At 32.4% G+C, this 25468-nt stretch overlaps 1 protein-coding gene across 1 annotated transcript; it reads right to left on the bottom strand.

Moving 5' to 3' along the window:
- Positions 1 to 21882: 21882 nt before the first annotated feature.
- On the bottom strand, positions 21883 to 23742 carry LOC112007487 (transcription factor RAX3). The gene is made up of 3 exons (XM_024039841.2): positions 23121 to 23742; positions 22881 to 23010; positions 21883 to 22757 (listed from the first exon to the last, which is right to left on the bottom strand). The coding sequence occupies exons 1-3, from the start codon at positions 23254 to 23256 to the stop codon at positions 21965 to 21967; spliced, it is 1059 nt and encodes a 352-aa protein (XP_023895609.1). The 5' UTR covers positions 23257 to 23742; the 3' UTR covers positions 21883 to 21964.
- Between the last annotated feature and the right edge of the window lie 1726 nt (positions 23743 to 25468).

Genomic DNA, 25468 nt, shown 5'->3' with positions numbered 1-25468 from the left:
AAATTAAGATATACCTTTTATTTTTTATTTTTTGAGAAGAAGATAATTTAAGATATACTTGTGGTTTCGCCTAATGATCTATGCCTACAAAAATCCCAAATGGCTGCATTTTTACTATTTTTAATTTTGTATTTCATAAAATCCAACATATGGTATACATAATAACACACTAAGTTTGTCAAGAGCCTAATGGAATTACCTGCTATCTTTTATGAGAAGAACTATGGTTTGAATCTTTCATCCTCATTAACGACTATTAAATTATAAAAATAAAAAATAAAAAAAAATGTTAGATTTAATGTGATAACCCTAAAATTACAGTAGTGTATGGTATTTTACAAAACCATATTCTACTTGATTCTTTTAGAATGTCCTAGTGTATAATATCTAAATATATTCTTTAAAAAAAAAAAAAAAATCAAACTTGATTAACAAACTACCTTAAGGAATGAGTCCAACTACACATTTCAACGAGTGCATGTGATGTGAGCACTCCAAAATTTTTTTTTAAAAAATTAAATATAAATATAATTAAGTACAAAAATATTTTACAATTTCGTTTTTTTATGAGGATTTTCTCTTATGTCCCATGATATGCGGCTTGCGGCCCATAATCCTTGCATGTGAGGAGGAGTTTGGTAGCTCTGATTAGTGGATTAGTAAATGATAATAAGAGATTAGAAACTAAAATTGACTGAAATAGAATATACAAGTGGGAATATTGGTCGATCTCCATGTTCTTGTTGACTACAAAGCATGTGCCCTAAAAATTTCTTGGTCTATTCTGCACATTCAGGGCCACCTACTATATATTAAAATCTTAGTACGTAATTAACGTCGAGGCTCATGAACTTTATACTGGGACAGGTCTTCACACATTGCTATACATATGCGAGCTCCTTCAGTTATATCTCCATCACTCTTTTTTTTTTAATCACATGTCAACGGGATTATTCTACTAATTCTTTTTCAACCCTATTGATTTTGGGCGGCAGGTGGATTATATATCCATTGCAAGTTTGAAGAATCGCAAATTAATATTGTTTAGTCAATAACTTAAGGAAAAAGAAATGGTTCTTTACTATCATGGTTTACATTAAAATAGACGACTATTTTTTTGTTTTTTTGCCTTTTTCTAGACAAAGTTTCATGGTTAATTACACATAAAAACTATGGAAAATATGAAACTTAGTTTCCTTCGATAACCTTACTAACAGCCAACTTGTTGGACCACCTTATAGCACCTTTTGGCTAAAAGATAAAAGATCAAGAAAAGTATATAAGTAAGTTCAGTGAAGCAGTGTTTAGGTCATCAAATTTCATAATTAATTGGCTTTTCATGCAAACATTGAAAAAATAAAAAAATAAAAACAAAAAACAAAAAGACAGACATGAAAGCCTTTGATTAATAAAGCTGTTTCTGGATAGACACTTAAAACACAAACATCACAATTAGACCATAATCACCCTACACTGTCTACTTTACAAAACCTTAGAGGGACAATGACAAGAAAGGCAATGACAAAGGTATTATCCAAAGTATTAATTTTAATCTGTAAAAAAAAAGAAAAAAGGAAAAAAAGCCCTCTACTTAATTTACTTCATTTTTAAGTAATTAAGTATAGCTCTAAATTTATTGACAAAACTAGAAGTAAAATTTTATTTTTAAATTTTCTTCTCAAGAAGCAGGAAATGACAATTTTGATTACGTGGTATGGGTGACATGTGGGTTTCACATGAGCTAGCACATGCTAGCCGGGGAACATAGAACACCTGCAAAAAATTTATAATAATAAGTGTGAATGGGTAGGGTGTTAGGATTTCTTCTCGTGCCTCATTGAAGAACAAGCATCCTGGTATGCCCTCCCTTTGGTGATGCTCACTCTGATGGGGACAAAGAGGGCCATGTGAACATGCCTCATTGCCTCCCATAGTAATGCCACCCTACCCACTTCCCCCTACCAATAAAATTCTAGTATGTTGAATTGGGCCCCCTTGGGTCTCCACATTTTGATTGGTGTTCTATTGGAATTTCCATGTGAATGATTGAGTAATAAGAGGTTTGTCTTCATTTAAGGGCCTCGGCGAAATAGAAAATTGTGGTAGCTTGTATTATTTAATTTTTTTGGGGGGGAGGAGGGCCAGGGGGATTAATTGAAGCCCATACAACTCTTATTTATTTATTTTTGATAATAAAGGAGATACATTAAACTTAAATAAACACAAATACTAAGTTCACACATAATCTATGTACTAATTTGGGCATCTATCCTATATATCCAAATTTTTTAGACTTAGATTGGTAAATCGTGATCAAAAGTGTCTTGTGTTAAAGTCATTTAGTGTTTATATGTATTGTCAAGACTGTTACTCAAGTGCAGAAATTTGCTGTACAAATCGAAGCTGTTCGATGCCCACTCAACTAATTGAGAGGGCTAGATCTTGACAAATTGAATCTTGGGAATATTGAAAATGAGATTTCAACCCATTACTTTTGATGGCAAAGACAAATTGAGAATTTCCTTTTTTTTTTTTGTTGTTCAATAGCAAAATCATATCTTTCACCCCCTATTTGACCCTAGAAAAGTGACCCTGTCTCTCTAGTAGTTGTTGTTCAATAGCAAAATCATATCTTTCACCACTATCTGACCCTAGAAAAGTGACCCACTCTCTCTACTTCTTATATGTACAATTAAAATGTTGTTTGAGAAGTTTTAAGTTTTGTTGTATGTATTCGATATGCTTATACTTTGTGAATTTCTTGAGAGCTCAATTATTTTCTTCAATTTATTTATTTTCTAGTATTTTGTTAATTTCCAAGATAGAAAATATTGCAAAGTCCCATAAAATGTCAAATTATGAGTTTTTTGAGATATTGATTGCAATGATAGATTTCTAAGATTATTGATTGGTGTATTGCTTTGTTTTATACTAGTAAAAGATTGTTACAGATGCTAAGAATTTGGTTAATTCCACAAGTTTATTCGTACTATGTATGGTAAAAGTAGTTATTTTTCAAAATAAAATATTAAAATATCCCAAATATTTAAAGCTTAAAATTTTTAATATAACAAAATTATCTCATAAAATGTGATCAAAGCTAAAAATAAATTATAGATACAATACAAATACTATATTTAAATTCAATTTTTTTTAATGTAAAATTTAAAATCTTTCAACGTCCCAACAACACATATATGACTTATTCAATTTTATATGAAAGATAGTATTTATTTATCAAAACTTATTAATATCAAAAAAATATAAAATAAATAAATAAATCAAAAGTTTTCTTTGTCATATTTGTTTCTTCATATCTCATAAAGTATGAAATTTTCACTCTCATTTTTCATATAAAACGGTAAAAGTATGCATAACAACATAAAGTGTGTGTGTATATATTATTGTATTTGTGATTTTATTTTCATTATTACATGCTAGTTCTGTCCTATATTGATATAATACAGACCATTTTTTGGTCATTTTCCTTCGAAGCTATATGCCTATATCTTTTTTAAACTTAGGGGTACCTATAATTGAAAGCATGGCCGGCAATCAAGTTTCCACAAAAAAGCAGAAATATCAACTCAAGCAATTGAAGATTTTTGTTAATAACTAGCAACTAGAGACTCTTTCGAGGAAACTTCATCAGTACGACGCACGAAGGTGTTTGAACCTTTGCATTGCATTATGCATGTATAAAAGTTGATATTTTGAGTTTCTTTTCTACAATGTTTATAGCTTTTCTTTATTGCTTCCAAAAGTGGCAGAGATATCCCAGGTATTCCGTTCAATGCCGTGGGCATGCAGATCGAGTGATTTGCGTACTTCAATTTCCATTGTTAGGTGCATTTCAGAAAATTGAGACTTCTCTTTAGCTGACAACAATTGGGCAGTCCCAAAAGTAAAGGTCTAAATTTGCTGTCACTGAAGAAAGTTTTGCTTTCTATGTGTCCCTTATTATTAGTTGGTGTGGGTCACACCTATAGTACGATGATCTCCAAACTCATCCTTGAATAGAATTATAAAAGATGAAGCTTTAAATTAAGTTTGCATTTCGAACACTTCAAAAAAGCGTGTGGATCAAACTCCATGATAATTTTTGTCTAAACTTTTCTTATAGTTCATTGGAGTAGTGGCAGTTAAATCTGTGCCCCCTGGTAAATTCTTCTAGCTTTAACTCTATTTCGAAACTAAAAGATTTAAGAGGCAAGCTCCATGTATACTGGCAAGTGGGGCCATTGTCACTATCCATTTTCCTTTCGAAAATTGACATTGATTACCTACTTTGTCGAGCTTGTACAAAAGGTTTTCCTGTTTTCCAAAAGTCGTAAATTACTTGAGCTCTTGGGCTAGCACTTTCCACTCACGTGTCTCCATTTTGGTAACTTCTAGGTCTACAACGATTATGGTAACAATGCAGCCTACTTTCTTGTCTACATGTACATAGCAACGCAAAATATTATTCTTTAAATGAAATCTGTACCTTGTTTTATTTAAAACTTAATTAATCTTAAGAAAAAGTTAACGTGTGCCCTAACAACTGTTCTAAGGGCACTTGTTAATCGAACCCTTAATCTTAATGCAACACAAATTAAATAATATATAGCATCTTTCTTATATATATAAATAAACCATAAAAAATGAAATGAAATAAAATGGATAAAACATAAAGAAAATGAAAGGAATGTAAAGAAATGAAATATTATTTGGGTGATGTTTATTACATATGCCTTCTCTCACACAACTAGACACCCACACACATTTTGCACTAAAATCGTGACTTCAGTGCAAAATGTGTGTACGGTTGTGTGAAATAAAATGTGTGTAATAAGTTTTAGCCATATTCTTTTTCTACTGTATAAGAAAAAAGAAACTAATAAATGTATGTTTTACTACCATGTACATTTTATTTTAATTTGATGGGAATGTACATTTTATTTTGATTGTGATTTAAAGAAATGGGGATAAAACCATAATTTCCACACAATTAATGAGGGGAGTGGATCATTCTACTGATTTTTGAGGGTAATGGCTCTAATGGAATAGAATAGAATAGCTATTCCTTCATAATCCTTTTCTTCATTCTCAAATATTTTTTAAATGCTTTTTAGTCCATTCTATTTGGTTCTAACTTTCAAACAAGCCTCACCAGATTCACCACCTTACAGTCAAGAAACTCTTATTCAGGAAAAAAAANCTAAAAGATAAAAGATCAAGAAAAGTATATAAGTAAGTTCAGTGAAGCAGTGTTTAGGTCATCAAATTTCATAATTAATTGGCTTTTCATGCAAACATTGAAAAAATAAAAAAATAAAAACAAAAAACAAAAAGACAGACATGAAAGCCTTTGATTAATAAAGCTGTTTCTGGATAGACACTTAAAACACAAACATCACAATTAGACCATAATCACCCTACACTGTCTACTTTACAAAACCTTAGAGGGACAATGACAAGAAAGGCAATGACAAAGGTATTATCCAAAGTATTAATTTTAATCTGTAAAAAAAAAGAAAAAAGGAAAAAAAGCCCTCTACTTAATTTACTTCATTTTTAAGTAATTAAGTATAGCTCTAAATTTATTGACAAAACTAGAAGTAAAATTTTATTTTTAAATTTTCTTCTCAAGAAGCAGGAAATGACAATTTTGATTACGTGGTATGGGTGACATGTGGGTTTCACATGAGCTAGCACATGCTAGCCGGGGAACATAGAACACCTGCAAAAAATTTATAATAATAAGTGTGAATGGGTAGGGTGTTAGGATTTCTTCTCGTGCCTCATTGAAGAACAAGCATCCTGGTATGCCCTCCCTTTGGTGATGCTCACTCTGATGGGGACAAAGAGGGCCATGTGAACATGCCTCATTGCCTCCCATAGTAATGCCACCCTACCCACTTCCCCCTACCAATAAAATTCTAGTATGTTGAATTGGGCCCCCTTGGGTCTCCACATTTTGATTGGTGTTCTATTGGAATTTCCATGTGAATGATTGAGTAATAAGAGGTTTGTCTTCATTTAAGGGCCTCGGCGAAATAGAAAATTGTGGTAGCTTGTATTATTTAATTTTTTTGGGGGGGAGGAGGGCCAGGGGGATTAATTGAAGCCCATACAACTCTTATTTATTTATTTTTGATAATAAAGGAGATACATTAAACTTAAATAAACACAAATACTAAGTTCACACATAATCTATGTACTAATTTGGGCATCTATCCTATATATCCAAATTTTTTAGACTTAGATTGGTAAATCGTGATCAAAAGTGTCTTGTGTTAAAGTCATTTAGTGTTTATATGTATTGTCAAGACTGTTACTCAAGTGCAGAAATTTGCTGTACAAATCGAAGCTGTTCGATGCCCACTCAACTAATTGAGAGGGCTAGATCTTGACAAATTGAATCTTGGGAATATTGAAAATGAGATTTCAACCCATTACTTTTGATGGCAAAGACAAATTGAGAATTTCCTTTTTTTTTTTTGTTGTTCAATAGCAAAATCATATCTTTCACCCCCTATTTGACCCTAGAAAAGTGACCCTGTCTCTCTAGTAGTTGTTGTTCAATAGCAAAATCATATCTTTCACCACTATCTGACCCTAGAAAAGTGACCCACTCTCTCTACTTCTTATATGTACAATTAAAATGTTGTTTGAGAAGTTTTAAGTTTTGTTGTATGTATTCGATATGCTTATACTTTGTGAATTTCTTGAGAGCTCAATTATTTTCTTCAATTTATTTATTTTCTAGTATTTTGTTAATTTCCAAGATAGAAAATATTGCAAAGTCCCATAAAATGTCAAATTATGAGTTTTTTGAGATATTGATTGCAATGATAGATTTCTAAGATTATTGATTGGTGTATTGCTTTGTTTTATACTAGTAAAAGATTGTTACAGATGCTAAGAATTTGGTTAATTCCACAAGTTTATTCGTACTATGTATGGTAAAAGTAGTTATTTTTCAAAATAAAATATTAAAATATCCCAAATATTTAAAGCTTAAAATTTTTAATATAACAAAATTATCTCATAAAATGTGATCAAAGCTAAAAATAAATTATAGATACAATACAAATACTATATTTAAATTCAATTTTTTTTAATGTAAAATTTAAAATCTTTCAACGTCCCAACAACACATATATGACTTATTCAATTTTATATGAAAGATAGTATTTATTTATCAAAACTTATTAATATCAAAAAAATATAAAATAAATAAATAAATCAAAAGTTTTCTTTGTCATATTTGTTTCTTCATATCTCATAAAGTATGAAATTTTCACTCTCATTTTTCATATAAAACGGTAAAAGTATGCATAACAACATAAAGTGTGTGTGTATATATTATTGTATTTGTGATTTTATTTTCATTATTACATGCTAGTTCTGTCCTATATTGATATAATACAGACCATTTTTTGGTCATTTTCCTTCGAAGCTATATGCCTATATCTTTTTTAAACTTAGGGGTACCTATAATTGAAAGCATGGCCGGCAATCAAGTTTCCACAAAAAAGCAGAAATATCAACTCAAGCAATTGAAGATTTTTGTTAATAACTAGCAACTAGAGACTCTTTCGAGGAAACTTCATCAGTACGACGCACGAAGGTGTTTGAACCTTTGCATTGCATTATGCATGTATAAAAGTTGATATTTTGAGTTTCTTTTCTACAATGTTTATAGCTTTTCTTTATTGCTTCCAAAAGTGGCAGAGATATCCCAGGTATTCCGTTCAATGCCGTGGGCATGCAGATCGAGTGATTTGCGTACTTCAATTTCCATTGTTAGGTGCATTTCAGAAAATTGAGACTTCTCTTTAGCTGACAACAATTGGGCAGTCCCAAAAGTAAAGGTCTAAATTTGCTGTCACTGAAGAAAGTTTTGCTTTCTATGTGTCCCTTATTATTAGTTGGTGTGGGTCACACCTATAGTACGATGATCTCCAAACTCATCCTTGAATAGAATTATAAAAGATGAAGCTTTAAATTAAGTTTGCATTTCGAACACTTCAAAAAAGCGTGTGGATCAAACTCCATGATAATTTTTGTCTAAACTTTTCTTATAGTTCATTGGAGTAGTGGCAGTTAAATCTGTGCCCCCTGGTAAATTCTTCTAGCTTTAACTCTATTTCGAAACTAAAAGATTTAAGAGGCAAGCTCCATGTATACTGGCAAGTGGGGCCATTGTCACTATCCATTTTCCTTTCGAAAATTGACATTGATTACCTACTTTGTCGAGCTTGTACAAAAGGTTTTCCTGTTTTCCAAAAGTCGTAAATTACTTGAGCTCTTGGGCTAGCACTTTCCACTCACGTGTCTCCATTTTGGTAACTTCTAGGTCTACAACGATTATGGTAACAATGCAGCCTACTTTCTTGTCTACATGTACATAGCAACGCAAAATATTATTCTTTAAATGAAATCTGTACCTTGTTTTATTTAAAACTTAATTAATCTTAAGAAAAAGTTAACGTGTGCCCTAACAACTGTTCTAAGGGCACTTGTTAATCGAACCCTTAATCTTAATGCAACACAAATTAAATAATATATAGCATCTTTCTTATATATATAAATAAACCATAAAAAATGAAATGAAATAAAATGGATAAAACATAAAGAAAATGAAAGGAATGTAAAGAAATGAAATATTATTTGGGTGATGTTTATTACATATGCCTTCTCTCACACAACTAGACACCCACACACATTTTGCACTAAAATCGTGACTTCAGTGCAAAATGTGTGTACGGTTGTGTGAAATAAAATGTGTGTAATAAGTTTTAGCCATATTCTTTTTCTACTGTATAAGAAAAAAGAAACTAATAAATGTATGTTTTACTACCATGTACATTTTATTTTAATTTGATGGGAATGTACATTTTATTTTGATTGTGATTTAAAGAAATGGGGATAAAACCATAATTTCCACACAATTAATGAGGGGAGTGGATCATTCTACTGATTTTTGAGGGTAATGGCTCTAATGGAATAGAATAGAATAGCTATTCCTTCATAATCCTTTTCTTCATTCTCAAATATTTTTTAAATGCTTTTTAGTCCATTCTATTTGGTTCTAACTTTCAAACAAGCCTCACCAGATTCACCACCTTACAGTCAAGAAACTCTTATTCAGGAAAAAAAAAAAAAAAAACTGTTAAATGAGCCTTATGGGACGATCAAAACAAAATTGTATAAATTAAATTAAATTTTTTACAATCTGAAATATTTTTAATATGATAAGTTAACTGTGTAAGGTATCAAAGTAGTAAGATTCAGCACCAAAAAAAAAAAAAAAAAAACAAATAGTGCTAGCTCCTGATTGCTGGTAAATTAAGGAAAGTTCAGAATTCTTTGAACATTATTTTTTGTTTTCAGTTTCAACTTTTTTTTACGCCGGGAGCCCATTATCTTTAGACCCCTTTAGAAGTCCAAAAGCGGAACGCGTATATCACGAGACTTGCAAGTTCCCTACATAACTAAAATTGGGTTGGGTCTACTCGCTATTAGGCCCTACACAAGATTCACAAAGCAGACTCTTTCAGGACTAATTATTTTACACAAAAAGCCCAGTTTGTGTCTCGAAGTCTTCCATTCATGCTGGGCATGTAGTCTAATCACATCATATTTAAAATCATCATTCTAATTGAAGTTTTGGGCTAGGCCCAACCAGAACCTTTCCAGGAGAAACCAAACAAAGCCTTACCTTCGTTCGTGCAATACTTTGCCTTGCTGGGAATACGTACCATAATTCATCACAGCAAGTTTTATAAAAAAATAATTCATCGTAGCAGGTAACTCATAAAGAATGTGAACCCTCTTCAACGTAGGCACTATAGTTTTTTTTTTTTTTTTTTTTTTTTTTTTTTTTTTTTTTTAAGTAGTATATGTTTGGTATAACTCATTTTAACTGGAAACTAGGCACTTATTGTTTAGTGTGAGTTTGGCAAAAATTATTTTTGCCAACTTATTTTGCTATTTAACTTATTTTTGATATTATTCATGGGTCACATTATACTATTTTAACTAACTTTTACATTTATCTACAGTATTTTCAGCAAAAAAAAAATTCAGTTTTAACAAAATAAGTAGATTTCAAATGGACCTTTAATGTAGTATGTGAAAATTGTAGTAACTAAATATTAAGGGTGTCCACAGGTCTCAAGTTGGACATGGGCTCAACCCCAGACCCGACCCAATCCCATTGGGTGGCAAGAAGGAAAACTTGCCGTCAATTGGAGAGCAGCAACATATCAAATGGGTCAAGTTGGGCAGGTCTATGGACAGCCCTACTAACCAAGGTAAATTTGAGAAAAAAAATGGAAAAAAGAAAAAAAAGAAGGCAAAGCAACCAATTAACTTACGTAATTAATTATTCCAATAGCTTGTATCACAATAAGTTATTTTGGCACCTACTTGTAACTTGATGTACCTCTTAAAGATATACTAAAATGTGGGGATGGAGTGAAAATCAAATAAATGTATGTTACTGATGAAAAATGTTTAGCTTATTAAAGACTTACTGATGCTAGCATGCCTCTTTAAGGGTGAGTTTGGCATTAGCTTTTAACTTTTAACTTTTATGTACTGTTTTTTAAATTTTTACTTTTTCTCACTTATTCAAGGTACAAGTATACTTTAGCACTCTTTCAATAAAAAGTTTTTAGCAAAAAATTAGATAAACTGTTTCCAAATGAATACTAATTGATGTACATTAAAATTGGAATGATTTTGGTTCTCCAAAGCGTATAAGATATATACATTGTTAGTATTCCATTCAAAAAAAAGATGTACATTGTTAGTATTTGACCAACTGACTAGAGAACCCAAATCAAAGTAGGCAACAAACACCATCACCCATGTTGGCGAAAATGGTACCTCCCATTGCTATGAGGGCTTTGGGGGGGTGGGTGGGTGGGGGGTGGTGTTTTCCACGGGTTCACTAATCACTAGTCTGAGTCCCGGGCAGGATTTAGGTAGGATTTCCAAATTAGCTCAATAAAATAAAAGGCAACAAACCACTCACTTAACTAAAAGAAATTAAAGACAAGAAATAAGGGGAAAAAAAAGGCTATAATTAAATCAGGACAAGAAAAAAAAAAAGTTTTTCTTAATAAACCATAATGTGATTCGCAGCCAACTTCTTTGCGAACCCAAAGAGAAAAAAAAAAAGAAAAAGAAAAGGAAAACGTGTTTTTATTTATTTATTTATTTATTATTTAAAGTTATTGATTAATTCCTGTAAACAAGTCAAATTTGTGTCCATTCATCAGGCTAATGCTTTTTGTGAATCAAAATTCGGCGCGTCTACCATCAAAACAATTTCCAGCTAAAAAACAAGGAAATCTATGTGCTTAGATTTTATGGTTTAGAAAAAGGAAAAGGTTTGGTTCACGCTTGTAGCAAACAATTTTTTTTTTTTTCCTCTCTCTTGGCCTGGAAAAAGGGATGAATTCAATTAATCCATGAAGAATGAAGATAGTAATTGATAGACCCAATATACGCCATTGTCTGGATGAACCCATCAAGTACCATCGTCCACTCATATCTAGCATAGATGATGGAAGAAAGCTATAAAGAAGAGCATTCAATATCTCGGACGGTTATGAATTAGCCAGAAGACCGTTGGGAGGCCCATCAAAGCCCCATGGAATGAGCCCAAAGGCATTACAAAAGAGGCACTTATGCCACCATAAATAGGGTACAACGGCTAGAAAAAAAAAACGGATATATATATATACATATATTTTAGAACTAAATAAGGTATATACACACGAAAGAACTAATATTTTCACTATTCATTTTAGCTCTCATAAGCTCTCTCTGCCCATTTCATTCACTAACTTTATTATTGGAGACTCTGTGGTCGGCATCACACCGGTGACCACTCAAAGAGGACTATGTTTTTAACCTTGCAAGTACAAAGACGAAACTTGTGCTGATCTATTTAGACGAATCTAATCAATTAACGATGTTGGCATCATCAGTGATTATAAAACTATTAGATAGCTCCGAGCAATACATGAGATTGAAAAAAATGGTATCCTATAAAGCATCACCATCTTTCTTTTCATTCTTTGATTGATATCAGCCAAATCAATAACAAAAAAAATTGCTGACTTCTTCGAGGAAACAGAATAATCGAAGACATTTGTTTTCACATGAAGATACCCAATCCAATTGTTTAATTATTATACAAAAAACAAGTTTTTTTTTTTCTTTTTTGCCAACTTTCACGATCAGGACAAATCCGAATAAAGAATTATTCTCATGTTAGTGAGTGTCGATGTCACAAGATAAATAAAGAATGTGGCACTATCTATCTAAATACTAAATGTTATTACTGTCCAATTAATATAAAAATGAAAAGGTTGCATGTAGGTCGTCGCGGGACTTTTGTCCTCAATGACTCAATCAAGATTTATTTGGTGTTTCTTTTCGTCATGGCATTGACAGAATGTGCCCACTTAATTTAGGGTATTAATTGATTCTTAAATAAAATAATAATAATAATTAAAGGTATTCTTTTTTATTCTCTTTTATTAATTTTGGTTTTTGCTTGGGGCTTTTTCTGTCATGCCGCTTCTAGTCAAGGATTATTCCTCCTTACTTTCCAGGAATTATTATTAATTAATCTTTTTTTTTTTTTTGAGAGGATATTAATTAATCAGTTAGCTGTGAACTTTTGCACTAAAAATAATTTTAGTCACCAAATTATTTAATCAGTATCGTTTATCTATAAGTTAACAGGCATCTATGTCAGTCTCAAAAAAAAAAAACAGGCATCTATGTCAGCCCTCACCTCACGCCTCTCAGGCTGCTACATACCAAATGTAAGAAGAAGTAAATTAGTACACCCCAAATTTCCTTGGAATTTGTGTGATATGTTCTTGCCCAAATTTTTAAGAAAGAGGCAATGTTTTTGTTTTTGTTTCGTTTTGTTTTTGGGTCTCCTCTCCATGCTGTCTAAAAGCATTCACACCTCAAATCAAGAAAAAAATTATGTTTATTTTAGCATGATACTACTTTTTTATTATTATTAAGTTTTACATAATAAAAATACCCACATCAAATTATCTATTCTAAACTTTATTTTTTTTTAAATATAATTTTTTTCTTGATTTTTCTTCATACATAGCAATCACCATCTACTCTCGTCTCTATTATGTTCAAGATACATAAAGAAATAAATAAATAATAAAATGCAAAATTAATAATGTCAACATAAATTTATATAGCTCCTATAGTGTGAATGGATTTTACAAAATTATACATAGACTAATATGAGAGGTTTTGAGATTGGTTGGGCAAAATGGAAAACTTCTTCTATTTCACAAATACAGTTGTAAATGCTATTAATTTTTGAGAAAAAAAGTTTCAAGTTTTTTCTCCATATTTGCAGTCTATCTTGAACCCTCTCCTAAGAGGTGTGTTATTAATTAATATATTATTAAGTGTAACATCAACATCTTATACAAAATAATAATTTTTTACTAGGTATTCTCTCTTGACTCTTGTGACATTTCTTAGTGTTGAAGTGTAATTCAAGGGCCAGCTTGGCTGGTCGTGGCCGGCCCCAATTGATCAAAGCTGGGTATAAAACGTCACAAATATAATTGGACAGAACGTTCTATTCAACATTAATGAAAGTTGAAAAAGCAAAAATAAAAAATGGATAACTTTGAAACTCGTTTTAAACACACCTAAAATAATTTACACGAAATTTTAGAGGGTGGATACATTGGATTCTTAGGGTTAAAACTAGAAAAAGAAGAGGAAGAAAATTTGATCGGACGCCCTAAATTGGTGAACAATTAAGTGTAGAAGGAGAAATATAGGTCGCACTCTCATATTTTAATTCAAAATCCAGACTTATTGAGAGTCTGAGACTATGCAATGCATTGAGATATATATTAGCTAGATAAAAGTGAATGGTCTGGACTCCATTATTATTCAGTTCATACTGCTTTTTCTCTGATCTCCTTGATGTCACTGCTTACACAATTCATTTTTATTAATAAAAACCTTTTGAATTACTGAGACAAGTTTCTTGGTCTTGCACCTTCGGCCCTGGGCTAGAGTTTCTTCGACGCTTTTCTCTGGTTATTGAGCCCATTTGAGTCATTACATACGTTTTTTTTGGTGCGATTCTAGATGCAAGGAACCTGAAGAGAGGAAGCAGAAGGCAGAAGGAAGTAAAAAAAAAAAGAAAAAAAAAAGAAAAAAAGAAGAAGAAAAGGAGTTAGAAGTTATTAGAAGTGAAGAAAAAAAAAAGAAGAAGAAGAAGAGAGATTCGTAGAAAGGAAAGCAGTAGCTGACTGGAAAAAAATAATAATAATAATAATAATGAAGAGGAATTCGAAAGTGAATAAAGAAAGCAGGAGGAGCAGAAAAAAAAAGGGTAAATTCTACTAACATGCCTTGAGGTTTGGGCAAATACTAATTTGGTCAAACACATTTCAAAATTGGCCAATTAGGTCCTTAAAAACAATTCAATCTCTATCCCCATTACCCTCCATTACTTAGTTTTCCTTTTCTTTCTCAAACATCTCTTTTCTCTCTCTTTCTCTCCCTACTCTCTCTGTTCCTACACTCTTTGTTTCTCTCAAGCCTCTCTTCTCTCTCATCCCTCTCTCTCCAAGTCAACCCTTCTCTATGACTCACCCTTTCATTGTCTCTTTCTTCTCATAGGCAACAACAGTGGTGTGCTCTCAAGTAACTGCAATGGTGGGTTTGTTGTGGGTTTTTGAGTCTTTTTATTTGAATTTTATGGCCAGTGGTGGTGGTGGGTTTCAATCTGGGGTAAATTTGCAGTGGAGTGGTTATGGGTTCCAATATTATGGGTTGGTTTGTTTTGGGTTTTGTTAGAGGATTTGGGTTCTGTCACTATGGGTTTGGGTAGGGTTTATGGTCAGTGGTTGTGGGTTTCGATCTAGGGTGGATTTTTAGTTGGGGTAGTGGTGGGTTTGTTATGGTTTTTTTGGATTTGGGTTTTGTGGCGGGTGGTGGTTTTTGGTGGCAATGGTAGTGGTAGTGGTTTTTGATATAGGGTGGATTTGTAGTGGGGTTGGTAGTGGGTTTGCTATGGGTTTTTTGGATTTGAGTTTTTGTGTAAGGATTTGGGTGGGTAAAATTGGGTTGTTAGTTAGATGTGGCTATGGTTATGGCTGATCTGAGGTTAGAGAGATTGGGATGACTAAAGAGATGAGAGAAGGGGAACACAAGAAGAAAGAGTCACCCTGAGAAGAGAGAGTAGGGATGGCAATTTTTGCCCGACCTGCGGGTACCTGGTCCGGCCCGACCCTAATGGATCGGGTTTTACCCGGTCCGATTAGAAATAGGGTCGGGTATGGATTTTAAAAAAAAAACCCGAAGCGGGTTCGGGTCGGGTCTGGGTTTTATCAAAAAAACCCGAACCCGACCCGAGACCCGACCCGTTAAAACACCCGGTTCCCTAAATTACAAAAATACCCTCTATATATAAACCTATCTAACCCTAATCCCTAATCCCTCATTTCATTTTCTTCAGCCTCCCTCCCTCATCATTTCGGCCTCCTTCCCTCATTTCAGCCTCCCTCCGACACTAAAACTCATTTCTCTCTCAACTCAACCGCCTCTCTCATCCTTCCCTGGTTCAAACTCGTCCTTATCTCCATCACTATGCAAGCCATAATCCTCCCTCAAATATTCCTCGTCAAGCCCTGCCACAAGATCACTGTTTCCGATACGGGTTCGGTGTTGAAGCACGAAGCCAGCTTCCAAACTCTTAATCCCAACTTTCAAACTGCCTCTACTCTTTTCCCACAACAGACATTCTCTGTCGCTGTGCGTCAACGGATCTCGTGGTGGTCGTCGTTTGTCGTGGAGGTGCACGGATCTCGTGGTGGTCGCCGTTTGTCACGGAGGAGCATGAATCTTGTGAGGTCAGGCGAAGATTGCTGAAACCACCGCTGATGAAGCTACTGTTTGAGTTCTTTATTTATTTTTTTTTTTTGGGTTCATTTCCTCTTAATAGTTTTTGTTTTTGGGTATTTCATGTTTGAGGATTCATGTAAGAATCGGTCCATAAATGGAGTTTTGTTTCCTCTATTTTTTATGTTTATTTATTGTTTATTGTCTAAAAATCTCATTTCAGTAAGACTAATGCTTCAATGTTGATTGATTTGTATTTGTATTTGTATTTGTGTTGCTGTTGCTGTGTTGCCGTGTATTTGTGTTGTTGTTGATGTTTGTGTTTGTGCTTGTATTTTTTTTTTTTTGGTTGGGCCACGAATTGGGCCCAATCCCTAAACGGGGCCCGCGGGGCCCATGGAGCCTGGCTGGGGCGGGTCCGGGCCCCGAAAAAAAACCCGGTACCCTAAACGGGCCGGGTCCGGGCCACGGATTTTGCCCCACGGGTCGGGTCCGGGTATGGAAAAACCCGGCCCGAACCCGACCCGTTGCCATTCCTAAGAGAGAGATATTAACTGAGGGTAATGTGGTTAGGGATTAAATTGTCTTTAAGGACCAAATGGGTCAATTTTGAAATGTCTTGGACCTAGTTAGTATTTGCCCAAACCTTAGGGTATGCTAGTGGAATTTACCAAAAAAAAAAAAAAAGGAAAAACAAACAAAGAAGCAGCAAGAAGCAATGACCAAATAGTATTTTTACATGCACATAAGTTTTCTCTCCTGTTTTTTCTCCATTTTCGAGAGATTGTAATTTGGTTGGCCCGGGAAAAAAATATTTAGGCCCCACTAGCTTTCTCTCCCCCCTTCCCAACCAATCAACAAATCCAAAGGTAACAAAATTTTTCATAAAAATTAATAAATGACATGACAAAGAGAAAAAATGGTAGTGGAAAAAGACTTTTTAACTTATATATCATAAATTTATGTTATTGTTTTGTTTTAAGAAAATTTTTTATTTGGTTGGAATAAAGATATTAAAAATTGTAAAATCCAATTGTATTAATCAAAACCATTCATGAAATAAAATTCTATATTTTCTAACGTTATAATTATTTTTGATAACTTTTTTTAATTTTTATAAATTTATTTTATTTATTTATAATTTACATTTTTTTAATATCCTTTTTAAAATTTATAATATTTATTTATACTTTATAAAAAAAAAAAAAAAAAAAAAAAAAAAAAAACCTCAGCGGCTAAGAAGCCACCGAGTTAGAGGTCAGTCGCCCCCCTTAACTCAAAGTCCTGACTTCGTCCCTATTTACCAGTTTGAACTAAGATATATAAGTGATTATAAGGGGTCTCAATTGTAACTTGACTAGTTGTATGGGATATAATGCCTATGTGGCAAGTACTTTCCTCGAGTTATTATAAAATTACTTAAATGAGATGAATTTGAAACTCTTTAGGCAAAAGGAGGTTTGGATCTTAGATATCTACTCTTATATGGTTGCCTATCACCCTCTCTTGTTAGCAATAGATGGATTTTATATATACATATTAAAAAATTGGTAAAGCAGGCAACACATTCAAGCAGTTCGCTCCAGCAAGTGTTAAGCGAAGGTCGATACTTATACTACATATAATACTTTGTATAGCCAATTCTCAATACATAAGGGTAATAGTATGAAAAACATGACCAAATGATCTGATCACTTCATAGTCGTGAATTGGGATCAAAATTGGTCTCTCCTAACCTTTTAAAGGTGAAATTTTTTTAAATGAATCAAAATGGGCAATACCAATACTTCAACCAATTAAACCAAAGACCAATTTTGATTTGGCTTTATTTCTTAAAAAATAATTTTTAAAAAACAAACCAAACTAATTAATCTAACTGATTCAATCCGAAACATGACCTAAACTGGCTATTTGTGCAATATGGTTTATAAACTAATTTTTTTGTATGAGTTAAAGGACAAAAAAATGTTTTCCAACTCATTTGGAAGGTCGCAACCAAACATGGGAACATAAGTTAAAGCATTCACATTAACTCATGCAAAAATTTATGTCTATTTTAGAGTAATAACTTACTTTCAAAACACCCCACATCAAATTATTTATTTTATACTATGTTTCATTAAAATATCAAATTTTCTTAAATTTTTTAATTGTCTCTTTTTCTTCACATACAACAATCATCATCAACTTTCCTCTTTTATCCCTAAAATACGTAAAGAAAGAATAAAAAACTAAATACAAAATAACTAGTGCCAATGCAAATTTACACTATTTTATAGTAGCAACTTTACAAATTTACATATTTTTCGCTTCACTAATGTGGGTGATTTTGAGACTTAAATGTGTAAAATTGAACCTTTTTTTCTATTTTGCAAATGCAAATACTCTTATTGTTATAGAAAATTCCTTTTAAAAATACATCATGTTCCAGAAAATGTTTTCCAATAAAAGAAAGGGAGCATTAATGTTTGATTTGGATAGTGAGGGGGGAAATTGCATTAACCCTTTCTTTTTTTCTTTTTCTTTTTTTGAGAAACATTAACCCTTTCAATTTAGGTCTTAATTCTCCAAACAAAAAGTTTGAAGAGGACATTGTAACAAGAGCAATGATTCGGGATGTAGTATGCCGCAAATTCTACACCCTTGAAAGCTAATCTCAAGGGGAAAAAAAAAAAAAAAAAAGCTAATCTTATATTGAAAAGCTTTGTTGGGGAAAAAAAAAATTTGAATGGCTTTCTAGTTTTGACTTTTGAGTGTCAAGTGCTAAGAGGACAAAATGGTGCTAGACGCTCTTGTTTACTTTTCCTTCTCTTCATCAGCTTATTGATAAACAATTCAATGAAAGTGATAGTGATTGACTGAACAAATACTTGAACTTGAATTCTGATAAAAGATAACAAAGACCTGGTCAATTTTGTTTCACTTGGTGCTACCCTCCTTTATCTTTTGACTTGAGAGCATGGACATGTGCTCTCTCTTGAAAAAACTGTCCTACATACAAGGCTATTTTTTTTTTTTTTGGGTGATATGCTTTATAGTTTATATATACCTTTCTATGTAGATTAGTTAAACTTTTATTTTGTGAGAAAGCTAATTCAAGTAGTTGCAATTATGCTTTTTTTTTTTCCTTCAAGATTTTCAATGTTATTATATATTTCACTATAAAAGTCAAACAGAGATTTTTTTTTTCCCTTTCTAATTGCCTTTTGCATTAAATTATTATTATTATTATTATTATTATCATTGTTGGGTTTTAAATATATAGATATAAATGTTTAGGCTCTAATACTTTGTATATTGGCAAACCAAAAAAAAAAAAAAAATCTAGGTATATAAGGGAAACTCTAATACACGTTTTTCAAGTCTTAGGAAGTTACTCTTGTGAGATCTGTGAGGTAATTATACCTTTTAACTCTTTCAAGCACCTACCGGAGATCACGCGCTTATTGCTAGTACTAATGGAGTAAAAGTTGCAACAAGTTTAAGCTATCTAGCATACTAAAGATCAACATATGAACTAGAGGTTCATGTTCGAAAAAGTCCACATCAAAGAAGTCTGAGGGGTTCAATGCTCAATTTGGTAACTATGTTAGATTTATCTTGATTGTAAATCTTAATTTGATATAGTGGATTATTCTCTTTGGATATTTCCTACTAGGTTTTTTACCTTGAAACTAGTTTGTTTTATTTGTTTTCTAGGGTCTTTACATCTTGTGTTATTTATATTTCCTCTATGCATGTTGATTGTGATGAATGTTTAACCTAAATCTAATTAATTGACCAAAATAACTAATTGGCTAATAAATTAGGTTAAACGCTGTATTTTCCTTTTAGAGGTCTAAACTTTACAATCATCCTCTGTAAAACCCTTAATAAATAACATGATAAAACTGAATGATAGAATAGGATATGGGATGCAGCCAACCCAAGGTACAAGGAGCAAATATTAGTAAATAGGTAGAATTTAAAACCTGAAAATAATACGTAAGTAAGTTGTCAGGCTTAGATCTGTGTTCTCTTTCAAAGACTTTTTGGGTTTCTTGATTTTGGCACGATGACTAATCATAATCTATATATATAATAATAGGTGAAATTGAGAGAAACTCAAATTAAAATTCTAAATTAGAGTTTCAATTTTGTTCTTAATTTTAGAATCAAATGTTAGACCACATCATAAATATTCATTTAAATGAGTTATTAAGTATAAAAACCAAGAGTCTAGAATAAATGAATCATAAAAAATTTTAAAAAAAAAATTGCTTCAAAATAATAATATCTTTATAAAATTTTTAAAGAGTTAACAAAATATAAAAATGACTATTAATAGTATTTAAATTATATATATATATATATATGAATTATATTATACATCTTATTGTATATTTTTAAGTATATCCATGCATATGCATGAAGTTATAAGCTAGTTCGTTATAAAGACTGATAATGATACTTCAGTTTGGTCCTCTTGTAAGCCATAAACAGCTATATGATTTATTGACCAGTTTACTATATTTATGCAATCTTAGTGAAGCAACACTACAGCAATTAAAAAGTTGCCTAATTAGGGTATTGAACAGAAAATTGAGTCACTGTCTAATATATCATGTATGATCAAAGACGGCATTGCATGTAAGAATTTCCATCATGGTTATGAATGAAATTTCTGATCTGCTAGGTGTTTCCATCATGGTTATGAATGAAATTTGAGACTTAAGGTTTGACTTCACAAATTTCTCAATTTTTTTTTTTGGGAACTAATTTAAATGCGTAGTTGAAAACAATAATGGGGTTGGGAAATCACATATGCTTATGTAACCCTCATTTTAATGGGAATGGATAATAGCTTAAAAGGTATTCATCAAATCTTAGGGTCTTAAAAGGAAGTTGAAACCCCATTTTAATCAAACAAGAGACGATTCTAAATTTATTTCTTGAAGAGCTTGCCATGCAGTCTAGATTTACTAGGATTAGTTCTTCCCATTGATTTATGTATTATTTCAATTAAAATGTGATTGATATGATATGGCCTTGAGATTTTAATTAAGTGATGAAGTTACTTCAGCCTTCATAGTAAGGATTGTTACTAGTAGCATAACTACGATCTCAGTGAGCCATAGAGCCACAATGCCTTCTTCTACGTTGGAAAGATATTTGATTTGAGTACCAGAACCATCTGGAATTCACTTCAGTTGGACTATTCTTTTTTTTTTTATTTTTACTTTCTTTCTAATAATTCCTGACAAGCTTCGCAAAGTTCAGGACATGAATGAAAGAACCACACGTGGAACACATGAGACGTCATTTTGACCAATGTGGTGCTGCTCCATGCTATTTTGGTATTGAAATTTCATCCAACATGAAGAGATTAATATCAACTTACCAGAAATCCTAATTTAATTTTCATCTATGCACCAAACTGAATATATATGTCAGATTTTCTATGCAACCTGATCATACCGTTCTACTGAACAATATGAAATTAGAACCGCAATATATAATTCCATAATAAATAAACCCCAATTTATAAAATATTAATGAATAAACGAGATAAAGAGATCGATTAATTTCGATTACTAAATTTGATTGAGATGGTACTATATATATATATATATATTTGCGTAATCCGTTTCTGTAAACAAAATACTTAATTAAATTGATCACCAGACAAATCTAGCTATAATATAGAAAGTACTCAGAAACTTAAATTTTCCTCATTCTAGTTGGAATTACATGAAAGATTAGATGTGCTTTCACAGATCTGATTGTTATTACAGACACGAAGAAACCAATAAAAGAAAGAAGCCATATTTTGATGCCTTATTTGCTAGAGCCGAGCAAGTCACAGCCAAAATGTCAAAACACCTTTCCAAACTTTTACTACCTTTTCATGGAGGTTTCAGGAGAACTTTGTGAAAGATACAATTCAACCCATGTGTTGGAGGAGAAAAAAAAAAAAAAAAAACTACATTTTTTTTTTTTTTTTTTTTTGTGAAATCCTGAAATCAAATCCTCTACTGGTACAAATATACACCACTCATGTACAGTGCTGCTATTGTATCCGCCTGAAGTAACTCAAATCTCCAAAAGCAGAATCTTGTGGTTGTGGTGTCCCTTCATAGTCAGAAACCAAAGGGGGATAAACATTAACCAAAGAGCTTATGTCTCCCCAGCTAGCGCTTTCACAAGAACTACTAGTAGTAGTCCCTGCAGTGCTAGCATTGACCATGTCCATTCCATAAAATCCCTCCAACCCATTTAGTTGTTGTTGTGGATTGTTATAGCCCAACTCTACCTCACATGGGAAATTTTCAAGCCCTTGAACCATGTTTGTCAATTGAGTACAAGTACTGCCAACGGAATTGGTAGTCGTTGACGAAGTAAGCATACTCATTGAGTTTGCATATAGTTGATCTTGAGGCGAGGAAATGATATGATTATCAATGGGATATTGAAAATCAGTGGTGGTGGTGGTGAGGTTTGGTTGTTGATGATTTTCTGAAAATCTTCCTCCTATTTTGATTAGAAAATTTGTAAGAGCTGCTTGGTCCTCAAGAGGAGGAGGGTATTGTGCTGCACACACTATTGGCGCTGCCACAGGGAGCTCTACAGGCCAATATGGGCTCTGGTTCATGACCCCAGGAACCATAAAATTCTCATAGCTCTCTCTCTTCATTTCTTGCTTAGCTCGCCGAGCCTGTGCCTGAGCGTGAGCCTGAGCCTGAGCCTGAGCCTGTTGCTCTTTGCGTTGCTTTCCTAGGAGCTTCTTCTTCAGCCTTGTGTTCCAGTAGTTCTTTATATCATTATCAGTTCGTCCTGGTAATTGACCAGCGATGATGGACCACCTACAAACAACAACAACAATAACAACATCATTTTCAGTATGTCTGAGTCCATACGAAATTATTATTGTGCACAAAATTAGTTAGAAGGGTTGTCAAAATTAACAAGATTAATTAATGATGTACCTGCTTCCAATACTAACATAGAGGCTGCAAATAATGTTTTCTTCTTCCTCAGAAAACCCTCCATGCTTAATGTTTGGTCTGAGATAATTCAACCATCTAAGGCGACAGCTCTTCCCGCATCTCTTAAGGCCTATATACATAAAGAATATATATGCAAGCTTGAATAAACTTTATTTGGATTCTAATATACAGAAGAGAAATGAAAACCATAATAAACAAGGTTGATTGATTTATAATTACCTATCTTCTGCGGCAAGGCTATCCAGTTTCCACCTGTGCCATTCTGCTCAATGTAGGCCTTGAGTGTGGCATCTTCCTCAGGTGACCAAGGGCCTTTCTTCACATTGGCTTTGTCACAGCAAGGAGCTCTCCCCATGTTTGTTTGTATGTTCTTGTGAGGTTCAAGTAAGCTACAATTCTCTCTATAATTATAACTTGATGATTGTGCTCAAGATAATGTAATATATATAATAGAGAGAGAGAGAGAGAGAGAGAGAGACTAATAGCTGGAGGAGGAAAGACATGTAAGGGTCACAAGATTTCAAAAAGGTAATGAGAAAAGATGAGCCTTCTTTCTATAATATAATGAAAAAAATTAATAAGTGGCAGAATGGGAGACCAGGGTTTTTCTCATTTGTCTTTCTTATTCCAGAATCAAAAACATATGTCCGCCATCCACCTTGACTCACTCTCTCTCTCTCTCTCACACATAGATTGGGTCATTATACATCTTAATTTGTATGATGATCATGATGTGCAATTAATGTGGACCCAAGTTACTTGAAGGTTAAAGAATCAGCCATCAACTTTGTTGAATGTTTCCTCAGTTATGCCTAGATGAGTAATGTAATGGGCTAGCTAGATATATACGCATGAAAGAGAATATGCTTATATCACCGTGACCCATGAAGAAACGGCTCTCATCCCATCAGTAAATCATAAGGAAAATTTGTAGGCACTCTCATATTTATGGTAGACTCCACCATAAATTTAATAAATAAACCCTACTATAAATGTGAAAGAAGAGAATAAGAATTTTTGTATTCTAGAAATACCTAAGAATTACTAATATAGTAGAGAGAAAGAACTTGTCTAAAATTAATCTAGTTTCCTTCTTTTTTTTGAGCTATGATTGTTTCTCATGCATTTCAAGAATCTTAGTTCTGGGTTCATTTTGATTTTGTCTTAGATGAAATATATAGTAATTATTTTAACTCTCTTTACCAAAGTTGCGATAAAATAATCGTGTATACCAAATTAAACCAAACATAAACTCGTTGATCTTTATTGGATATGTGTGTCAAGAGAGAGCCACGATGTCTCAATCTTATCAATAAAATATTTTGACTCATGAGTCGCAAGATTTCTTCTTTAGCTAATATTTATAATATAAATAAATAATTAAAAAAAAAAAAAAACAACAACAACAATGTAAACCTTCAAAAGATCTAGAAGATGAACTATTGTCCAAGAATTCAATCATGTGGGAATGATAGGAGATTTTTCGTTATGGTAGGTAACCAAATAGCCACTAACACGAAATTACCGTGATATTACTGGGGGGATAAGCCCCTCATGGTTTGAAATTAATCACCCAATGAAGATTAATTAATTATGGCAAAAGTTTCAAATTATGCAACAATAATAGATGGCTTTTAGATAAATAAAATACTATATAATAGCCAAGGGTCTACTTAATTTAAATTATAGATTGATCCTTTACAGCAAAAATTATGGGCGTAGCCAATTATACTAATGACTACACATGCCATTTGGGACCCAAATATTTATTAAATAAAAGACGTGATGAAGATGTAATGTATTAGATTACTGGTAGCAGTCAAGATTAACAACAAAGCCCACTGTGACGTCCATTGCGTCACAGATAATTAGACCATGCATATGAACATTTTCAACGAACTTGAAGCTGGGGGGCTTGATTTGCCCTTTAGATTTGCCCTTTCAATACGCTTAGGGACACAACTTTGTAAATTTCACTATATGTGTACGTGTCTTGACTTTATTAGTTTTTTTTTTTTGGTCAAACATTTAGGATAAAAGTTTCCAAAAATTATATTTTTTGATAAATATTATGTAAATAAGTTATTAAAAACTACAAGATACCCAAATGGAAAGTATAAAAAATTTATAAATGAATAGTATATTATCAACAAAGAAAAAGTAATTCAACATTTATTTATTATTATTTTTATATGTTATCAATCATATTTATTATCACATTAAATTATAAACTTTTTAGGGTAAAATTTGTAGACTCATATTTTTTACAACTTTATTAGTTGTGAATTATAATAAAAATTATGTGTCACCATAAGTGATATTATTCCAACCATAATTTGTTACATATTTAGCATGAGAAAATTTTTGAAAAATTCTGTATACCTGGCCCTACTGTTTGATTTTTCACTGATATCTTCTTGCATATGTATGTATTCAGAAAGTAAGCAGCCAAGCACACGACTTTTCCAACTCCGACAGAAGGATTTGGTCTTCTTGGGTAGGCCAAAGTTTCTCTCTCATTTAAGGTTTTTACGTTTTCCTTATTTGGCCCGTCTTAGTTTGATAAA

This window comes from Quercus suber, unplaced genomic scaffold (assembly GCF_002906115.3).
Source record: "Quercus suber isolate HL8 unplaced genomic scaffold, Cork oak 2.0 scaffold_824, whole genome shotgun sequence".
Classification (NCBI taxonomy): domain Eukaryota; kingdom Viridiplantae; phylum Streptophyta; class Magnoliopsida; order Fagales; family Fagaceae; genus Quercus; species Quercus suber.
The sequence above is the reverse complement of the archived record's forward strand: the minus strand, read 5'-3'. Positions and strand labels throughout refer to the sequence as shown.